The 18758-nt window shown below is 42.1% G+C and overlaps 1 protein-coding gene across 5 annotated transcripts in view; it reads left to right on the top strand.

Moving 5' to 3' along the window:
* Nucleotides 1-1882: 1882 nt before the first annotated feature.
* The window catches only part of jmjd1cb (jumonji domain containing 1Cb), a 92503-nt gene continuing 75627 nt past the window's right edge, over nt 1883-18758 (top strand). For 4 of the 5 annotated variants that reach the window (XM_058620154.1, XM_058620153.1, XM_058620151.1 and 1 more), the window contains exon 1: nt 1884-2285. In XM_058620154.1, coding sequence (XP_058476137.1) covers nt 2130-2285 — 156 coding nt within the window. In that variant the 5' untranslated portion in view covers nt 1884-2129. Of the gene's footprint in view, nt 2286-18758 lie in introns of all 5 variants that reach the window. The other variant, XM_058620150.1, reaches the window with a different exon arrangement.

Here is an 18758-nt window from a genome sequence, read left to right as displayed (position 1 = left end):
GAAAAAGAGGAAGACCACAGAGAAGGTTCATGGATGTTGTGAAGGAGGACATGAGGACAGCTGGCGTAACAGAAGAGGACACAGGGGAGAGGACAAGAAGCGACCCCCTAAAGAAGAAGCCAAAAGCAGAAGATGTTTAAAAACATTGATATAAAAAAAATGCTGATGGTTTTACTCAATGCTAGCATGTCAGAAAGAGAGGAGCTTCATAATTTGTTTATGGAAAAAAGGTCATGTTGTCTCTTTCTCTTTATTGTTTTACAAACGCACAACAACGTGACCCTTTTTTTTGTCCATACTCTGTGTATTCTCCACAGACAGGTCACTCTGAACAGCCAGAATGTTGCAGCCCCACAACAACCATACATTTCTGTTTGTCTAACAGACTAGACAAACAGGAAATACTGCGTTGTATAGGTGCTAATGTGTGTTTTCTTTAAGACAGAGGGTTTTTTCCTTGGCTTTCTCTCACATCCACTGTGGTTGTAAATGAGACAAGAAATACGTTGGTCTCACTTCTTCATCGTTACCACACAGATTTTCCTTTCTTTTGTTTCATTTTCTTATTCCACTACTATGACAAACCTCTGCTCACCATGGGTTTTTTTTTATTATTCCTCTTCCTCTTTTTTGTTACCTCTTTCCTCTTTTATCTATTGTGTTTCTATACTGTGGCTGTGTTCCTTCAGTATTTTTGCCCTTTTCTTTCTCTCTCTCTCTCTTTCTCTCCACCCCTCTTCGCCACAATCTCTTATTCTGTCATCCACTCTCTGTGTTCCCTCCTCCTCCTCTCTTGTATCCCCCCCGAAGGTTGCTTCAGGCTGATTGCTTTCTACATGCTCCTCACACAAACCTCTATACTGTCCTCAAGAAACACTTGTGCACACACAGAGTCATGCAGCAGAGCCACTGAAAACACACACACACACACCTTCGTTCTCTTGTTCTCCTTCAGTGTTCCTATGCCTTGGTCTCTTGCTCACTATTTCTCTCTCACTCGTGCTCTTTTCCAGCCCATGTGGAGGCCTCAGTGGAAAACAATAAAACTGAGACAATCCTCACTGAAAGAAAGAAACAGAACATGTCAGGGGCATTTCCAATTCTGAATGAAATATGAACAGAACAGAGCAAGATAAAGGAGGTACAAATATTGAATGAAATGATTAATTCATTTACCTTTGGTACATACTTCATCCTACATCCTTGAACTCACTTCCTCTTCTCACTAATCATTTCCAAAATGCACATAACTGAGTTGTCGTCACTTGGACGTATCACCCTTCCACTCCCTGCAGTAACTGGTTTCAATATGCCGTTTCATTATAAAATCAAAAAATGCATATTAGAAAACATCCTTGACATCTGTAGTAATCCGCTACAGTGATCATGAAGCATAAAATTGAGATGACCTCACATTTAAAGTTACTCATTTTTTGTCACAACAAATACTTTTTGAACATTTTGAACATGCCAAGAGATATAGATAAATAATCACAACTTATGTGCATGTGACTGAATAAATGTGCATTAAAGGCTAGAAAAGGAAAACTGCAAATGTATTTGGCTACTCTATAAAAAAAAATCTATATATACATCCTATACAATATACACATGTAATGTAATTAAGTTACACACACACACATAAACAATAGTATTACATAGTGGCACTAACAATTGCGCTGTTAAATCGATACTACAGCTAGAAGTTGTCTCCACTCGCTGTTTCAGTCGTAGCAGTTCAACAAGAAAGAGCAGTCGTTCTCGAAAGTAGTACCAGTGAGGTGTGTTGGAGCGGAGGGACACAGCCGTGTTGCGGCCGTGTGAATGCCATGGGATCCAGCGGAGAAACACGAGTGTGGATGGCGGTGGTGATGCGGTTCAGTGTTCCACCGTTTTTTTTCTAGCTGAGAGAAAAGAGACTGACGCTTGAGCGGGTGGAGACTGCCACACATTTAAATCCCCCGGGTCGGTTTTTCAGCTTTTACCAACAACTAACTTCTCCTTTTTAGGTTTTTCTTTGTGCCGTTGGAGTCTTTAGAGCTGATTTAATGTCGTAAATGACAGGTTTGTAGGGGCGTCGTTGTCGGGAAGTTTTTTCGAGGGGGGGGGATTCGGACCAGCTAAGGGCCATGGCAGTCGAGGCTCGGCCGGAGCTGGTCGGGAAGCGGTTCCTCTGTGTCAGCGGGGACAAGCCGCCTGAAATCGGCGACATCGCTCGCTGGCCGTGGAGGTCCGGAGTCATACGAGCTGTCAACCACCGTGACAGCGACAATCCCGACCTGACGGTAAGGAAAACGCCGACTTCGTGCATCTCTTTGACTCTGTTACATGCAAAGCAAATGGGAAAATCTCTGTGGTTGGTGGCTAGCCAGCGAGGCAATGTTGTAGGCTTACCAGACGGAAATTATCCTGTGGCTTTGTCCAAGTTATTAGAGCAGCGAGTACACCTCTTGTATTTACCGCGTTTTCGCTAAAAGTGGACGTGTTCATTTGTGTACAAGTTCGAGCAGCTATTTGACCACTTAACCAAGTTAATGGGAAGCAGACTGCCAGCAGGGGGTTAAGGGAAGCAAACAGCCAGCACAGGACATTACACTACTTAATTTTCACTCAAATCACCAAACCCATTTCATTCACTAGTCATTTACCGTAGCGACGGACCTCCATGTTTTCATGTAAAGGTGTAGGTAAGGACGGTGGAGCACAGTGGCTCCATATAGGAACACTGTGTCTCTCAATCAGAATCCCTTTTTATTGCCAAGTATCAGGAATTTCCTTCGGTGTTTTGGTGCAGTAACACGGAGACAAGAAAGCCCAGAGTCAATCGAGATTAAAGCAGATTAGGGTAAAAAGCTATTTTGTACTTGTAATTTGTAAATAGATAAGAGTAGAAATGTGTACATATACATGCAGGCTGTGTTTAGGAGTTGCTGTACACAACAGCTGTGCAGATCGTTGCCCGTGAGGCATCGCGCAAACCTTTAATTTCACAATAATAATCAACTGGCAGATGACAGGGGTTTGCAGTGACACACACACACACACACGGAGCGAGAAGGCTGTTTGTTTGTGAGAGAGCATGTGTAGGAATTTGAGTCCGCGGCAGCTCAATGCTTTAATCTGCTGTACACTGCAAATCAGCTGACGGAGGTCAGGTTGGCTCCCTAGATTTACCCCCTCATTACAGCCCTTTTACACGTTATTGCTAATCTCTTGTTACCTCGTGGCTGTTGGTCACAGTCGACGTGTATTTGTGCGCGGTGGTGGTGGTGGTCGACGACGACCACAAAGCGTTCGCCTGCCTGTGTTTTCCAGGCGGACAGACAGTCATTTTCAGTCCGCCAAACGTCTCCCGTCTTGGAGGAGAAGGACGCAGGAATGCTGGGACTTGTAAAAACATACAAACGCCTTGCTGCGGGGCTGAACAATGGCCAGTTCATCATCGTGTCAAATGGCGTGTCCATTTGCACGACAATCCAGTGTTGTCACGTCTGTGGGGCTTTTCAGGAGCATGTGTATCTATTTTATTTCTTCTGACAAAATCATGTCGACAGGCAGTGATAGATGGAAATTTTAGCACTAAATTGGTCTGAACCCCCCCTCCCCCCTTGAAAACAGGTATTTTACTAATGGGCTAACGTGCAAAAACCAGCAAACAATGGCATATTTGCCCTGACAAGCCCTTGGCTGTCTGGTACACTGTACTGTCTCAATGTACACTGTGCCTGTTCCCGGTTTTTCTTTTGTTCACTGAATCCTTCTATCAGGCTATGCAGATAACTGGCCAAACCCAAGCACAGTTCTGATTTGATTATTGTGTGTTGTTTTTGTCCATATTCCATTCTCTGAGCACAGCAATGCCTCACCTGATAAAACACCCCTGCAGCACGTATTATCACGTAATTGCTGTGGTTGTGTGATAGGTGTATTCTTTGTGTTTGTTTCGGCTCGCGTCGTGTGTTCATGTCTGCTGTGTTTTCACAGCATAAAATCGGACCAGCGTTCATGTCAGAGGTCCTCCTCACATGTCGGTGCCCACTTGTGCTGCTTGTCACACGGTTGTAGCGTGCTGTTAATTCTCCTACTTAAATTCTGCATTTACATCAAGTCGTCTGCGTGTTTGACAGAAATGGCAAGTTTGCAGAATCAATCAATCGTTTACAGTGTCAGTTACGGTGTCACAACCAAGCGGCTCTCATTTTCTGTTTCATATTATGTGCAATTGTATGTTTTCTCATCCGCACACATGTCATGTCGGTCCTTGTGCTGATTTAATTCAGTCAGTGAGTGAGTAGTGCTCGGGTTTAATTCCATACAGTGGGGCACAGTCTCATTAGCTAGGGTCTTAACTAGCTGAGTGAATACAGACAAGAAGGACTTGAGATTAGATTAAAAGAAGTGTGTCAAGCCAAGCTGTCAGGTCTGTGTCAAGTGTGTGGTCAGTTAGGCCAGTTTGCCATGTCTCATCGAGGTTCGTCGCTTATCGGTTCGTTGCTTTTTATCTGAGTAGGAGGAAAAAAAGCCGTTAAAACATGTCAAGCATGAGTATAAATTACATTTTTAGAGATTAATCATAAATCACCAAGCCCCAAATGCCAATGTTTAACCATGACTGTGCTTGGTTGCTTTTTAGAACGTCAGTTACAAGACTTTTTATACATTTGGCTCACAACACTGTTCCCCAACAGTCAGTTCGTAGTTGTAGTGTCGAGTTGAAATTGAACTTACTGATAAGTTGATTAAAAAATGTAGTGATTTACTGCTTATCTTCCTATTCATTTATAATGATGTTTTTGTTTTTGGGCTATAGTTGGAAAACACAAATAATTTGAAGATGAAACTTGGGGCTCTTGGAAGTGGAGACACTTCATCAGATGTTTTAGTAGTCAATAAATTCTGTAGTTATTCACGTGTGTATATTCAAGTCTAAGCCTAATGTAATTTCATTAAAGCATGAAACATCTTACTTTTAAATATGTGATATAATCTCAAATTACGTTTAATTACAATATACAGCCGAGCTGCAACTTCCGCGCTGACGTATTGTTAAGTCGCTTAACAAGAAGGAAAAAAAAAAAATAATCACACAGGACCTGATTATATACACTTAACATAATCACTTCACATGATGAGATCTTAGTATCCTTAGTGCCCCAATCCAAGGTTAGCACTCTTAGTATGTGTGTGTTATAGTTCAGGGCTTTGTGCAGCCAGTGATATGTTAACCTAACTGAAGTGCATTTTTACTTCCACAAGGATAATCATTTACAGTAACTCCTGTGACATAATGTTGTAGTAGGTATAACGACATTTCTTCACAGCTTTATGAGGTAAAACTATGACACCTGTGCCTGGCAGGCATTTCGTCAGGTAAATGGTTGTTGTGCTTAGGTGTGGTTACTCGCACTGATTATAATTATTATTGGGATTATTACCACTCAAATCTTGAATGGTGTATATTTGTGGTTAAGGTGGCCAAGCATTGTGCGTCGACTTAAGCTGCATACTTTGTGTGTACAATAAGTGGTATGTCAACAGTATAAGCTATTTATTGTATTACAGAATTACTGTATTATGTTTTGTTAGTGTATGTGTAGACACAATTGTGGCTTTCATTCTCATATGTCACCATATTTTTTTATCAGTGCACGAGCACCAACTGTATGTTTACAGGAAAAAGTCAGTCCAGTGACAATCATTTTAATTGGTGCAGGTCCTCAGCAAGAAGAATACATTTTCTCCTTTTGGTCTTGGAATTAAATAGTTCAACAACAACTCCCAAAGTAGTAAGATATGCTACTCCATAAATGATGCTGCAAATTATTTTACTAGTTACGGTGTTGCAGGGATAGAAGCTGAAACAGAAAACAGAAAATTGAACAGCTAAACAACACTGTAATCATTTTTAGGCCATCAAACCTCCACAGTCATCTGGAATCACAATGGGTGGAAAACGTGGGGGCAACCAGGTCACTGCCTATAGTGGCCTTTGTTTTCCATTACAGTCCTCTGTGTGTGTGTGTGTGTGTGTGTGTGTGTGTGTGTGTGTGAGCGTTTACAGTAGCAGTTGCAGCGAGTTTGTTTTTAGGGCTGTGGCCTGAAGTTCCTCCCCATGTGGCTAATCAGCAGAAAATGACAGGCTGTGACCTGGGAAGAACCTTCCACATATAGAGTCTCTGCATGAGTGTTGCCGTGCTGCAATTCAGCCTCTTTAGAAACATTTCTAAACTGCGTGTGATGGCGTCTGATGGGCCGTGAATAGCAGCATTGTTACTATCGCAAACATAAACTACAGAGACAGGGAATAAACATGACCCGGGGAAATGCCTAATCCCTCTATTATCGATGCTGCAGCAGTGCCAGCGCATACACAGTATATCTCATATATACTGTGACATGGATTTGGCTTTATTTGGCATGTGTTTCAGGCCGATGTAAAAGTCAATTGTGTGGGTTGTTTGTTAACTTAATGTTACAAAATTACTGAGTGTGTTCAAGTGTGTCTGGTCTGTGGAAAGATTACGGATATCATTAGTTGACAGTTATCACGTTGATATTCATGTATTGAGGTTTCCCGTACGTTGACTGCTTTAAGAGGGAGGTCAACATGAAACAGGCGTTCACCTTCTCTTCCTGTTTAAGATTATTTCGGCTTGTTTTATTTCATTTCAACTTTTGCTCATACCCTAATTGCCAAATCTTGTTGAGCCAGGAGAAGCATGTTCTACTTAACTAAGGCCTGTCCTTAGCTGCCATGAGCTGTCCTCAGTTGTCTCCTGTGCTTGTCAGGGATGGTGATGCTAGAGCTCTGGCATCACCACCACCGTCCTCTGAATACTGATATTTCGGCCTGGCTTTCAGGCATGGGGGGGGGGGTCATCTATCTAACACTTGTCGCAGAGCTTTTATTGCACTTAACATAACGAGTTGTCAACCTGTCTGTCCTCTGCCCTGCTGTACTCCGTGTGGGGTGGGGCGAGGACACATTTGAACTGAGCGGAGAGAAATATGAACGCAAATGACAGCAAAACCTATGAGAGGCTTTCACACTGAGCTGAAACGAGCACACGCTATAAACTAGGTAAAAAAAACAAAACAGGAATAACTAAAAAAAATACTTTTTCTAATAAACATTTTCCTTTGGTTTCTTGGGTGGGGGGCATTGGTGGGGAAAGACTGGCCTTATGTGGTGTTTTGGCAACTGGATATGTTAAGTGTTAGTGGTTTGTTTTCTGGTGCCTAAGGAAACAAAATGTAATCTGAAGCCAGGATGGGCTGGCTGGATTTCTGGCTGTATGTACCCTTCCCCCATCTTCCCCACACACACACACCCTGCACTAAAGCTCCACTACATCACAGTGCTACATATGGCAGCCATAAAGCTTCCTATAGGCTTGCAGGCTTCCCAGATAACCCTGGGAATACATTAGGCTCCACTTCTGAACAGCTGCTGTGGTTTCCTAGTATACTGCACACTGTAGTCCACTATTGCTATTGTCAACGCTAGACTGTGATGGAATTTGTTTGCAATAAATATATAAGACTGACTGAAAAGAACATGTGTCAACCACATTAACTGCCAAACACCATTGAGTATTGTTGTAGATACATGTTGAGTAATTGTGTTAAAACTGAAACTGACTCCACACAATCTTATTTCATATTTTGACCCCAGCTTTAACATTGAAACACTTTACATGTTTGTTTTTGTGGAGAAAGTTTGGTTCAGTAGGACTTGGAGATATGGCGTATATAAAAATATCACAGCATATTTAGGGTGCACCACTAAATCCAATATATATCACAATACTCAATACCACTCACTCTTGTATCTCCAGTGAAACTGTTGTTTATATTCAATAATAGTTTCTATTTGAGCAGTTGATCACAACTAAGTTCAAACTAGGCGATTACACAGTCCCTCTCACTCACACACACACACACTTGTAGGATTTCAACAGCTGTTTAATGAATGACAACCCACATGATGAAGCGCCTGCATACTGCAGTCTGTTCTGTTGAGCTCAAACCAAACAATGAGCCTTAACAAACGGTCTCAAAGCAACAAAAAGTACATTCAACGAGAAAACCTGAAGAAGACCTTTTCGAAACAACGTCACTGAAAATGCACCCTTGTTTGCGTGACCTTTGTGACGACGTGTCACGTCCAAAAAAGAACAACAACTGCAAAATACAGGCAAACAGTATTTACGAAGGATTTGACATGTGACTGCAACCGTTGCATTGCGACTTTTACCTCTGCTTCCTCTGCTTTCATTTCATGTTGACGCCACTTCAATTATATGCTGACGTATGTGTCGAGGGCTAGAATCGTCCCGCTCGTGTGATTGTGCATTAGAGGCAGTGTTTGTTAAGTAGAGTGGCTCCGTTGCCTTTAGTGGTTTTGCTGAGTATTTATTTATTTATTTAACTTTTCCTCACATTTTTAAAATACCTCCCTTGTTATACACAGGCAACATTTCTTTTCTGAATCATTTGATCTGACTCCATTTTGTAACCTTGTTGTCAACCCACCTCTGTCACTCTCTCTCTGACTTTTTCTTTTGTGCTGCTAAAAATACTGTTTGTATTATTTGTACCTTGGTATTTACTATATTCCAAGTAAAATCATCCACCCCTACAATGTATTTACACACACATAGTATACTGACCAGACAGTTGATGTCACAGTGATTTCAGTAGATGATTCAAATTTATCACACCAGCATCTTTGCTGCGAACCGTTCAGTAATGGTTGTGTTGATGAGTGAAGGAAATTAACTGGAGAGCTGTGACTAATTCAGCTAAGGAATAATATTTACCATACCATGCACTACTGCAATTATTTCATATGATTGTAGTGAAATACAACTTTACTAAGTGATCATTAATATTAAAAAGAGACATTACAATGGCCATATTTGCCTGCACCCTCACATCGGTAGCTCCAGTCTTTTTAAGTAACACATTCAATAAGAAGACAAGCGCAGACAGACTGTGACTGTGTCCTGAATATGGAATAAGTAAACCTCAGCCTGTCTGACTGCTGTTAAATCCATCACACACCGTGAGACAGTTCTCTGAAGAGGGAGCTGATAAATGACGGTATGGTTTTCATTCAAACTGGCCTTCTCCGAATAAAATGTACACATGTTTGGTATTTCTCCCTCGGCTGTTGTGGTGGGAAAGTCCCACCAGAGTTTAACACGGTGTGTGTGTTTTAATGCATGCCATGTCCTGTGCTCCACTGCATATTATTTCATGGACCGAGAGCTATCCTGTGTATTTTCAAACCCTGCTGTCAGGGAATACTGGCCCGGCCCTCTAACTAGACTGTTTTACCAAAGAATGCGAGGGAAGCTATTTTGGTGTAGCCAGTAATGAGGAGGTGCTTGTTCAGTTTGGAGCATCTCCCAAATGAATCGAGCAACTGTGGCTCACGCTTGTCCATCGAGTTTGGCTGTCTTTTCTTTAGAGTCGAAGACAAGCTGTCACCTGCTGCCGTTTGTATTCTGGTTATTTATGGGGCTGGGACACACACACACACACACACACACACACACACACAGGCTGAGTAAAGTGTCTCCATGTCCACCCCCTGAGGTTAATCTGTAACTGTCGCTTGTTCCTAGCTGGCTGTAGAAAGCTGAGGCTGATGGAATGTTGTCTTACCTGCCTGTATGATGTCTCTCTCCGTCATCCTCAGTGACACCCGTTGACCATGTGATGTGTTTCACTTAATCTTATCATCAAGTAAACTCATTACGTTATCACGGTTGCTTTGTGCCAGTGAGACACAACTATAGAGTGAATCACATACAGGTTTTTAGTGTCTTCAATTTTCAAGAGCAACTGAAGTATATTTTGTTCTGCCAGAGTCACTTGGAGAAAGAAAATTGCCTCAACTGTTTGATTACTGGGAGCAACACAGACAACACCATCCATATCAGGAGGTTACGTGTGTTTTGAGCTTATGTTTTTGGGTGTACACACATCTCTGAGGACCTCTGTGAAACATTAAACCGGATCAAGAAGGCTTACCAAACAAGGTATGTCTGTCTCCCAAGATTCAAGTGCTGCAAAAGCTGAGAAAATTGCCCAATCTCTCACTACTCTCCTCACCGACACTGTCTGGCTTAAACCTCCTTTCCACTGGTCAAAAAAAAACCTACTAACATCTGGCTTTTGTCTGCAATGGGAATAGATACAATCAGCGTTCTCTCCTGTGTCAAATGACTCTGCTCCTAATGGTAGTAATGTAAACATGCCTGGGAGAATATGGTAATTTTGCCATCTCCTACTTTATTTTTCCACTCTATTTGCAGAATCTGCACCAGTCTGCACCTTTTTTTTTTCTTCCCAGTGTGAAATTATGATGCACACCGTTCAGGCAGTGCTCTAAAACTGTTAATTTGCTGCCGAGTGTGAAAGAGAGAGTCAAGAGGAAGACGAGAAGTTCAACTGCCGTGACATTGTCTTGTCTGTGCTCTCCATGGCGCTCTCTCCTGGTGTGTGTTGTATGTTTGTTGTTGAGGACGGCGTTTGTGACGTGACCCAAAAACGGGCCGGACTAACCGCAGTGTTCGCAGTGGGAAAGGTGTCGGTTGCCTTTTTTTAAGTGGGTTTACCGTTGTTAAAAAAACATGTACACTTGCTAATCGGTCTGTAAGGATTACCCTCCAAACAATAAATGGCACTGTCCATGCTGTATCTGTCCAGCAGCAATGTCATATCTATATTGCCATCTCTACTCTACATATCTGACCTTTATACAAAGTCTGTCTATCCACTGGTTTATAATGGGATCTACTAGCACTGCTTGTTTTTACACCCACACTATATATTTGTACTTGCATTTAATCATCAATTCATCTACTGTAATGGCTGCATATGATGTAGAAAAGTGTTTTCTTTTTTTTTTTGCTGCCTTTTGCCCTTGTCATTTCGGTGGTGCAATGACAAACAGGTTGAACGTATTCCAAGGCGAAAATTGACAGTGAAGCTCATATTTAATAACATACATTGCGTGGTGTGCCAGTGTCCTCAGGACAGTGTTTGTGTTACTGTTTCAGGCACACATTTGGAGTATTAGACCAGCCACTGAACGCTGTTTGCTCTTGTACAGTCCGTGTCCTTTTCTGTTGCTTTCCTCCCATTTGTCTTGACCGTTTTGTCCCGTTTTCTGTCACCCTGAGCGGTTCTATGTCGTCCTGTTCTGCCACGTCCCCCGACCTGTTGTCTCATTAACTGTCTGGTCTCCTCTCGTCCTGTCCCACTGTGTGATTACACAGTCACTGTTCCTAAACCCGAGTATGTCCACGACCACATTATTTGTCACCATCACAAATATCGAATGGCAGTCGCTCTTTTTGCTTCTCATAACTTTTATAATGACCACATTTATTGATAGAAAACTAGTGAATCTGCTTAATTATTTGATTAATTATACAGACAAAAATCCAAATGGATAATAACTGATTTATTTCAATAATTTTTGGAGCAGAGCAACATCAAACATCTGCAGCTTCTAGCCAATCAGATATATGGATTTACTGCTTGTCATGTGTGACCGCAACTAAAATAATTTAATACGTGTTATTTTGCCTTACTAACTATTGCAGTACGCAATAAAAAAAAAAGTTTCTAATATACTTAGGTTGCAGAGATTGTGTGTCTGCTGTAACGTTTTTCTTTTTTTTTTAAAAATCACACTGGCGTGTTCAGCCTGGCCTTGTGAGTTGGTGCATGATGAACTGGCTAGCTTTCTGATATGGGGAGGAGGGGAGGTGAAAAATGGAGAACGAGAGAGAGCGAGAGAGAGCGAGAGAGAGTGAAAAATGGAGAGCGGAGGAGAGGGACAGACCGACCGTGAGGTGTGCAGATGAAGGGAAGAAAGAGAGACGGAGAGAGTGATGTTCCAGAGAGCTGAAGCGAAAGACGGAGTGAAAGCTATTTGAAAAATGAAGAGAGGGAGAGAGAGACCGAGGGAGAGAGAGAGCACGCTGTGTACTCTAATTAGTCGTTTGGTTTTCCAGCCAACCAGGCTCTCTGGTAGAGAGCGAACAAGAGAGCAGAGGATGAAGGAGAGAACAAGAGAGAGAAAATGGGAATGTGAAAGAGATGGAGCGAGAGAGAGAGAGGGGTCTCTTTCTCCTCTGTCTGGCCTCTCTCCCATAGCAACAGCGGCTTAGCCACGTGAACGCCAGTTCCTTTGAGTTCACCCACTGCACAGAATTTAACTCCTTCAGCACTGGATTATGGCACAGTACAGCAGCACAGAGACGCGGCACAACTGTGCACACACTAAAACAAACAAGTGAAGTACTGTTTTAGTCCGATTTCAAAGAACAGAGTCGAGCAGAAGGGGAAGAGTGAAAAGCATCATATTGACTGGAGGAGAGCCTCAAAAAGCCTTTTAATTCATTCATTCAAACCTCAAGGCCTTTATTGACATTGTCTTTAACCCACACATACTTGAAATCAGACCAAGTGTGTTGCTTTTCTACACCCTCAGGCGTCTGAATGTCCACACACAAACATGACCTGTGTATCAGGTGATACATGATGCACACATGTAAACAATTACATAGGAATGTGAGTTATAGTTTTTACACATTTTTACTTATTGGAATTCACAGTTGTGATTCCACAAAATTACACACAAATCACTGTCTGAAATGTAATTATCGCAAATCACATTTGTAAATGTTACTATTCATTTTCTGGGGTCATGGGAGACTCATTTGTGACCTAATTTCTCTCCACAAGTCCAGCACTGGACATGTCCAGACATAGTGCCTGACTGAATGTGAATGTGACAGCACAACTATTGGTGATGTTTGATATGTAGAACAGTTGTTGTGTGTGTGTTGTTAGCCAAATCTCAGTGTTACGTTTAAACCGTTGTCAAATGAGATCACACAGCATTAAAGCTAAAGTTAAATCAGCTGCACACTATAGCGTTATTTACTCACAAATGCTCCCTCAGTCAGGACTGATAGTTTTGCTAGACAGAGCTCATTTTCATATGAAGGACGCACCAAAGAGAGGCAGTGTAACCAAATAGTATAATAACCAAACGTTAATTGTTAACCAACAGTTATGCATTACTGCTTTAGCTCAAAATTCTATAGAAAATATAATGTACATACTGTAAGTCATAGATGTATTGTTTTAAAGGAGGGGGATTGTAGTGGGAGCACTGTGGTGTCAGGTGTGACTCGGTGGTAAATGGTTTAAACGGCTCACGGGTCAGGTAAGACGGCCCTCCAGCAGGTTTTTACTTAGGGTCCCGGGGAGATCAGTGGAATCCCACATGCAGGGAGGGAGAAACATAAAACTGCCAAGTCATCCTGCCAACAGACTTCAGGTATTTCCCAGTTCTGTTTTGCCCTGGCCTCCACCCATCTCCTCCTCCTCCAACACCAGTGTCAGGACAAGCAGCAACAGATCTTAGCACAAAACTCTGGTGTGAACCTACACTGTAGGCAAATACTGTGGTGTCTGGAAAGAGGATCAAATCACCAACCGTATGAGTTAAATGAGTGAGAAAGACGCTTATTCCAAAGTGCCATTGTAAAAGTCTAACCAGCAAGAAACTGCAGTAATGACGCAACACCTTCATAATGTTGGGAAAAGACTGCAGTCAGAGAGTAGGTTTGCCATCAGAGCAGCACATCACCACATATCGCTGGAGAGTGTGGAGTTAAATCAAGTGGAAATGAAAGAGAATAGTGAACCAGTCCCACTGTTTGCTGAAGAATGATTGTTGACTGGAGCCAGTGCATGATAAAAATGGTCTCTGTGCACAACTCCACCCTGTTAATGAAACACAAACCACTCTCAGTCATCACTGCACACCAGAGGCACGTTTTTTTATTAAATCTATGTACCTAATGCAGATTGGAACACAGTCCATACATAATCATTACCAGTTACAATAACACAAAACAGTTGTGCGGGGGTATGTAAGTACAGTTTAGTTCTGCAACTCGGTTTAAAATGTGACCTCCACCAGTGTATTGAATTACAAAGCCTTGGTACACAGCTTGAGTAATACTACCAGTGTGAGTGTTCGGGGGAGGAAATGAAAATGTAAGAAAAGAAAAAAAAACCTGCTTGATTTTTGAGTGTTTCTGTGAAGTGATCTTTTTGATCATCGACTGATCATTAGTTTGTGCTTGTGTGTAAATGGTCCAAGCAGCTGCGCTGTGTAATGCTCTTGTACATGACTGGATCGCCGGTCTCCATGTGAACTTGATTCTGGCTTTCCTCTCTGTCTTCTCCACTTCTTCCTTTTGTTCAAGAGCTCGCTATGCTAACTCTTTCCAGATGCCTCAGAGTTAACTTTCCTCTCTCTCTCTCTGACAAATGGATTGGCTATTATCATACGGTTTCTGTTTTTGAAGCGGTTATCATTCTTTCTTGAAAGAACACATATTCGGACGTTCATATTTACTGTGACTTATGCCAATTTTATTGTATTTTTCTTAATTTTATTTTACTTTGCCGTGATAAGTGATACCACTAACATAATTAGGTGATTCATCAACCTGAGTGTCTACGTGTAATATTCATAATAGATATCAAGCCGCAGCACGCCCACAGTGCCTGAGCTGCTGAATCATACTGTGTATATTTGCTTTGAAAACTCTTATTGCTTCAGCGCTGGTGTGAGCAGACCCGGTATTTGACATGTCTGAGCTGGAATGCGAACCGCAATTAAAACAAGTTAACTCTTGTTACCTGAGAGAGGAAAGAACTTTGTCAACACTCTCTCTTTCCCTCTGTCGTTCTCCTTGTCTTCTCTCTGTAGAACCAGTCGGTGTCTTTCAGTCGTTTATTCTAATGATTATTTCCCACCCAAGTGCTGACTATTTTTATTTATAATTTTTTCTATTAAATCAATCTATAATCATATATTAGATAAAAAATGACACGTCCAAAATGATCATTACGCATCTTATGCCACCGAGACTCAAAAACTTGAGCTTATTTGATGAACAGCATAAACTAACCGAAGCTGCAAATGAGAAGCTGTGCTGTTTTTACACGATTGACTTAAATCTCGTATTGAATGTGCTGCGTATTCATTTAGTTCACCTCTTGTAAACAATGCAGCTACTTACAAAGACAACAGCTCCAGCAGTGCATAGTATTCACTGTCCACGGTCTACTGGTAGGGTCACGTGATAAGAGTGTGATGAAAAAGGGAACGATACTCGGGCACTGATAATACCTTGAAAGATTAGCGACTGTGTCATCACCACAGAGCTTCACAGAGAATGAGGAAAGGGTAACAGAAATGTATTTGTGTGGGAATTGTAACATGCAAGAAGAAAAGACCGAGTGATAGTAGCAAGAATCATCGTGGATTGGCAGTTAAAACATTTCGTTATCAAACTGAGCAGTTGTTTTTCTGGCTAATTCTACAATTTTAGTGTGTGTTGTTGTTGTATGAAGCACAGTTAAATTATAAATGATCTGACCTACTTTTTAGGCCTGACTCCTGGAGTTCCTTGTTTACACAGACTAATATCAATACAACTCATACACTAAATTGAGTCGATCTGTCAATGTCTTCTTACGCATTACTTTGTTATCATATGGGTCACCAGTTGTGAGCGTTTAAGTGACACAAACGGTTGTTTATGCTAGTATTTATCAGCTCTTAATAACTCTCCATGATGGTGCACAATTAGTCCCGCCGTTGGTCTTGTTGCACGGATCGTTCAGCGGTGGCAGGCGTGAATCTGTACAGCTCGTCAAACAGGCGGCCACACAACCAACCAGTCAGCCAGGCTGCTTCTCTGCTGCAGGGAGGTGGAATTAAGGTCCAATGTGACACACTGTGAAAGCTAAGTGTGCCGGGTGTGTCTCTGCGCTCTGAACAGTCACTTACTCTCACATGTCTAAAAAGCGAGGAGTGGCTGTAGTAGTGGAGTCATGCAGTGTAATGAGGCTGGTGAATGGAGAGAGAGACAGAGAGACAGAGAGAGAGAGAGAGACATGGTGCTGTTTGCATGTTGTAACGATAAAGCGCTCCATTCTCTCAAGTGTAAACAGCGGAGCCAGGGAAATGTCTTAGAGGGGAACTTCATTTAATCCATTGCACTTAAGGCATGCACTCATTGTGATCATTTTTAATCTCTGCAGTGGCAGCAGCTATGGTAAGAGGGCAACGATGCTTCAATTACTACTTCTGACTCTCCTTATGTTTTGTTTTGTTTCCACTAAACTGACCCACACTGCTCAACCTATTCACCACTGTAACCCAGTGTTTTACATTTTTGTAATCAAATGTGCTCCCTAAAATGAAGGATCACTGGCAAAAATAGAGCAGATGAAGAAATGAGTGTGTTCCCTTCTGATGCAGATTGGTGTCAAAACCCCAAAGATGGAGGTCTATTTTTGCTCTGTTGAAAAAAAAAGTTACCTTTTAACTTCTGAGATGTCCAAATCTCAACTGAAACTTTTGTGACACTGTCAAACACTGGTCAGACTCCAGAGTTGATGACTTGAACATCTGTTTTGTATGTGACTTGTGTAAATGCTGTTGTTTGAACTAAGAACTAGTCCAAAAAAAAACCAGATAGTGGGTTTCGTGTTGTGTGAAGTCCAAAGTTTCTGTTGACGTTGCAGCACTACATTGTTACAGCAAAAGAGGCAGCACTAGCCACTTGTCATCTCTTCTCATTTTGAATCTCTTTTGTTGTCTTGTAAAGACACAGATAAGTTGATCACAGTGACTGTTGACTCCAGTTTCCTCTGTGAAGTCAATCAGGAAGCAAGAATATAATGAATAGCCAAGGGGGCAGCAGAAATAGCTCCAGTTGTTTGAATGGAAGTCACTGGAAAAACCTGGATGCAGGTAATGTCTGTGAACTTCTGTCAATATGGCGCAATTGGGTGTATGTATGGGTGACGTCACAATTGTTATGTTAAAAAAATGTGTTCACTTCGGGACAGCTGAAAACACTGAAAACAAGTAAAGCTCCTGGATTGGAACATTATGTGGTTTATATACATTTAAGATGTCTGAAATGAAATGCGGTGGGAACGAAATTTGTTTTCCCTTTTAAAGTTGTGGTCGTCTTTTTTTTTTTGTTGTTTTGTTTTTCCGTCCACCCAGAAGTAGACTGCTCTTGCCATGTTTTGTTGTTTGTGTCTCGGCCCTAAAACCCTATTTGATGCAGAGAACTATAAATATAGCTTTGTAAAAACCCTTATTTACTAAAGTGTGGAGCACAGAAGCACACGGGACAAAGGCCACTAAATAAAAACATAATGTGCAGTCCAGCTGAAAGTGATGCAGTGCCTCTGCAGGGCTACACATGCCAGCCTGTGAGACTTAAGTGCAGCCCTGACAAAGACCCGCTAGGCCACATGTAACATGAGATTGTTCCTCGAGAATCTAGGGCAAGGTTCCCTCTCAACATGTGCCCGTCAATGTGTGTTGTGCTTGCTTGGCAACTTCCAAGTCCGCCTATATATTATGTATTAATGTGGGTGTGTGTCTGTGGATCATTCTTTAAGTGTACAGGTTTGAATGTGTAGTGTGTGTGTGTGCACACGGAGATAACTTTTGTGTCTGCGTGTGTGTGTGCAAAATCATACTTGGCTTTGTGAATGCTTCCTTTTTGTGTGTGTGTCCCAGTGCAGCAGATGAAGGCAGGGAGGGGTGTTCTAGTGCTGGCTCCACTGATTGGTTCCATACAGACTGAAACTTGACCTTCACAGCAGATGTCTGTAAGGCTGCCAAAGACAAGCACGCAAGCACGTGCACAAACACTCCTGATGAACACAAGCTCCGCTGCTTATTTTACTGTATCTCTGTTTGAAGGTGTCTCCTTGTGTCCCACCGTCTTGAAGTTTGATTGTTTCCCTTCGGGCATAGTACAGACAGACGGCTGACAGCAAAAAAGTTGAGGCCTGGCATGATGGGATGTGTGCTGACAACCAGAGGGGCCTGAGGGCCCTCAGGAACTGCAACAGGCACAAATGTGAAGTGTTCGTGAGCATATTTCACAGAATCCAACTTTGCGGCTTGTGGCGAAGTAGTGTTGGATCTTTTGACTGGTGTTTTTGTGAAGTTGGAGTTCACACTGGAGTCGAGACTGAAGATTTCTGCCTCTAGAAAACTCTTAAGTCTGACACCGAGTAAAGCTTTTCACCTTCTTGTGCTTTTCCACCTCTCAGGTGAAGCTTAAGTGATGCAGGTGGACTGACTTGAACTTGGTTTCGCCTCAGGTTTTCCTTCAGCTGTTTTGCACACCAACTTTATGCAGTCTGATAATAAATGATATTGCATTCCTTTGCTTATCATTTGACTCTGACCTGCACTGTTGTGGTCTTATATTCTTTAACTCAGACGCACTTGTGCTGTTTCCGTGCAGTTAGAGCAGCATTAAAGCCCCGTGGAGCACAGTGTGCCGCCTCTCTGTAGTATTTCACAGCTCTAAGGCAGCTTTAGCATGATGGAGAGAGACAATATCCGACGTGTCTGCCTGCCTGTGTGTGTGTTTCAGAAACGTCATTAGACTAAACTAGTTTCTGAAGATGTTTTTGAAGTGCTGTTTTCAAAACCGGAGACAATTGAATCATCCACTCTCGTCACGGGCAAATGGAAAAATTTCATATAATCTTTATTAACACTGCCGCTAATGTTATTGGCACGGCGTCTGCGACTACCACAGGGTAATGCTGTCGCTGCTACTGCTGGCAGCACAATTCATGCTCGTGAAGCTTTTTTTTTTTTT

This window comes from Solea solea, chromosome 21, assembly GCF_958295425.1.
Source record: "Solea solea chromosome 21, fSolSol10.1, whole genome shotgun sequence".
Taxonomy (NCBI): domain Eukaryota; kingdom Metazoa; phylum Chordata; class Actinopteri; order Pleuronectiformes; family Soleidae; genus Solea; species Solea solea.
The sequence above is the reverse complement of the archived record's forward strand: the minus strand, read 5'-3'. Positions and strand labels throughout refer to the sequence as shown.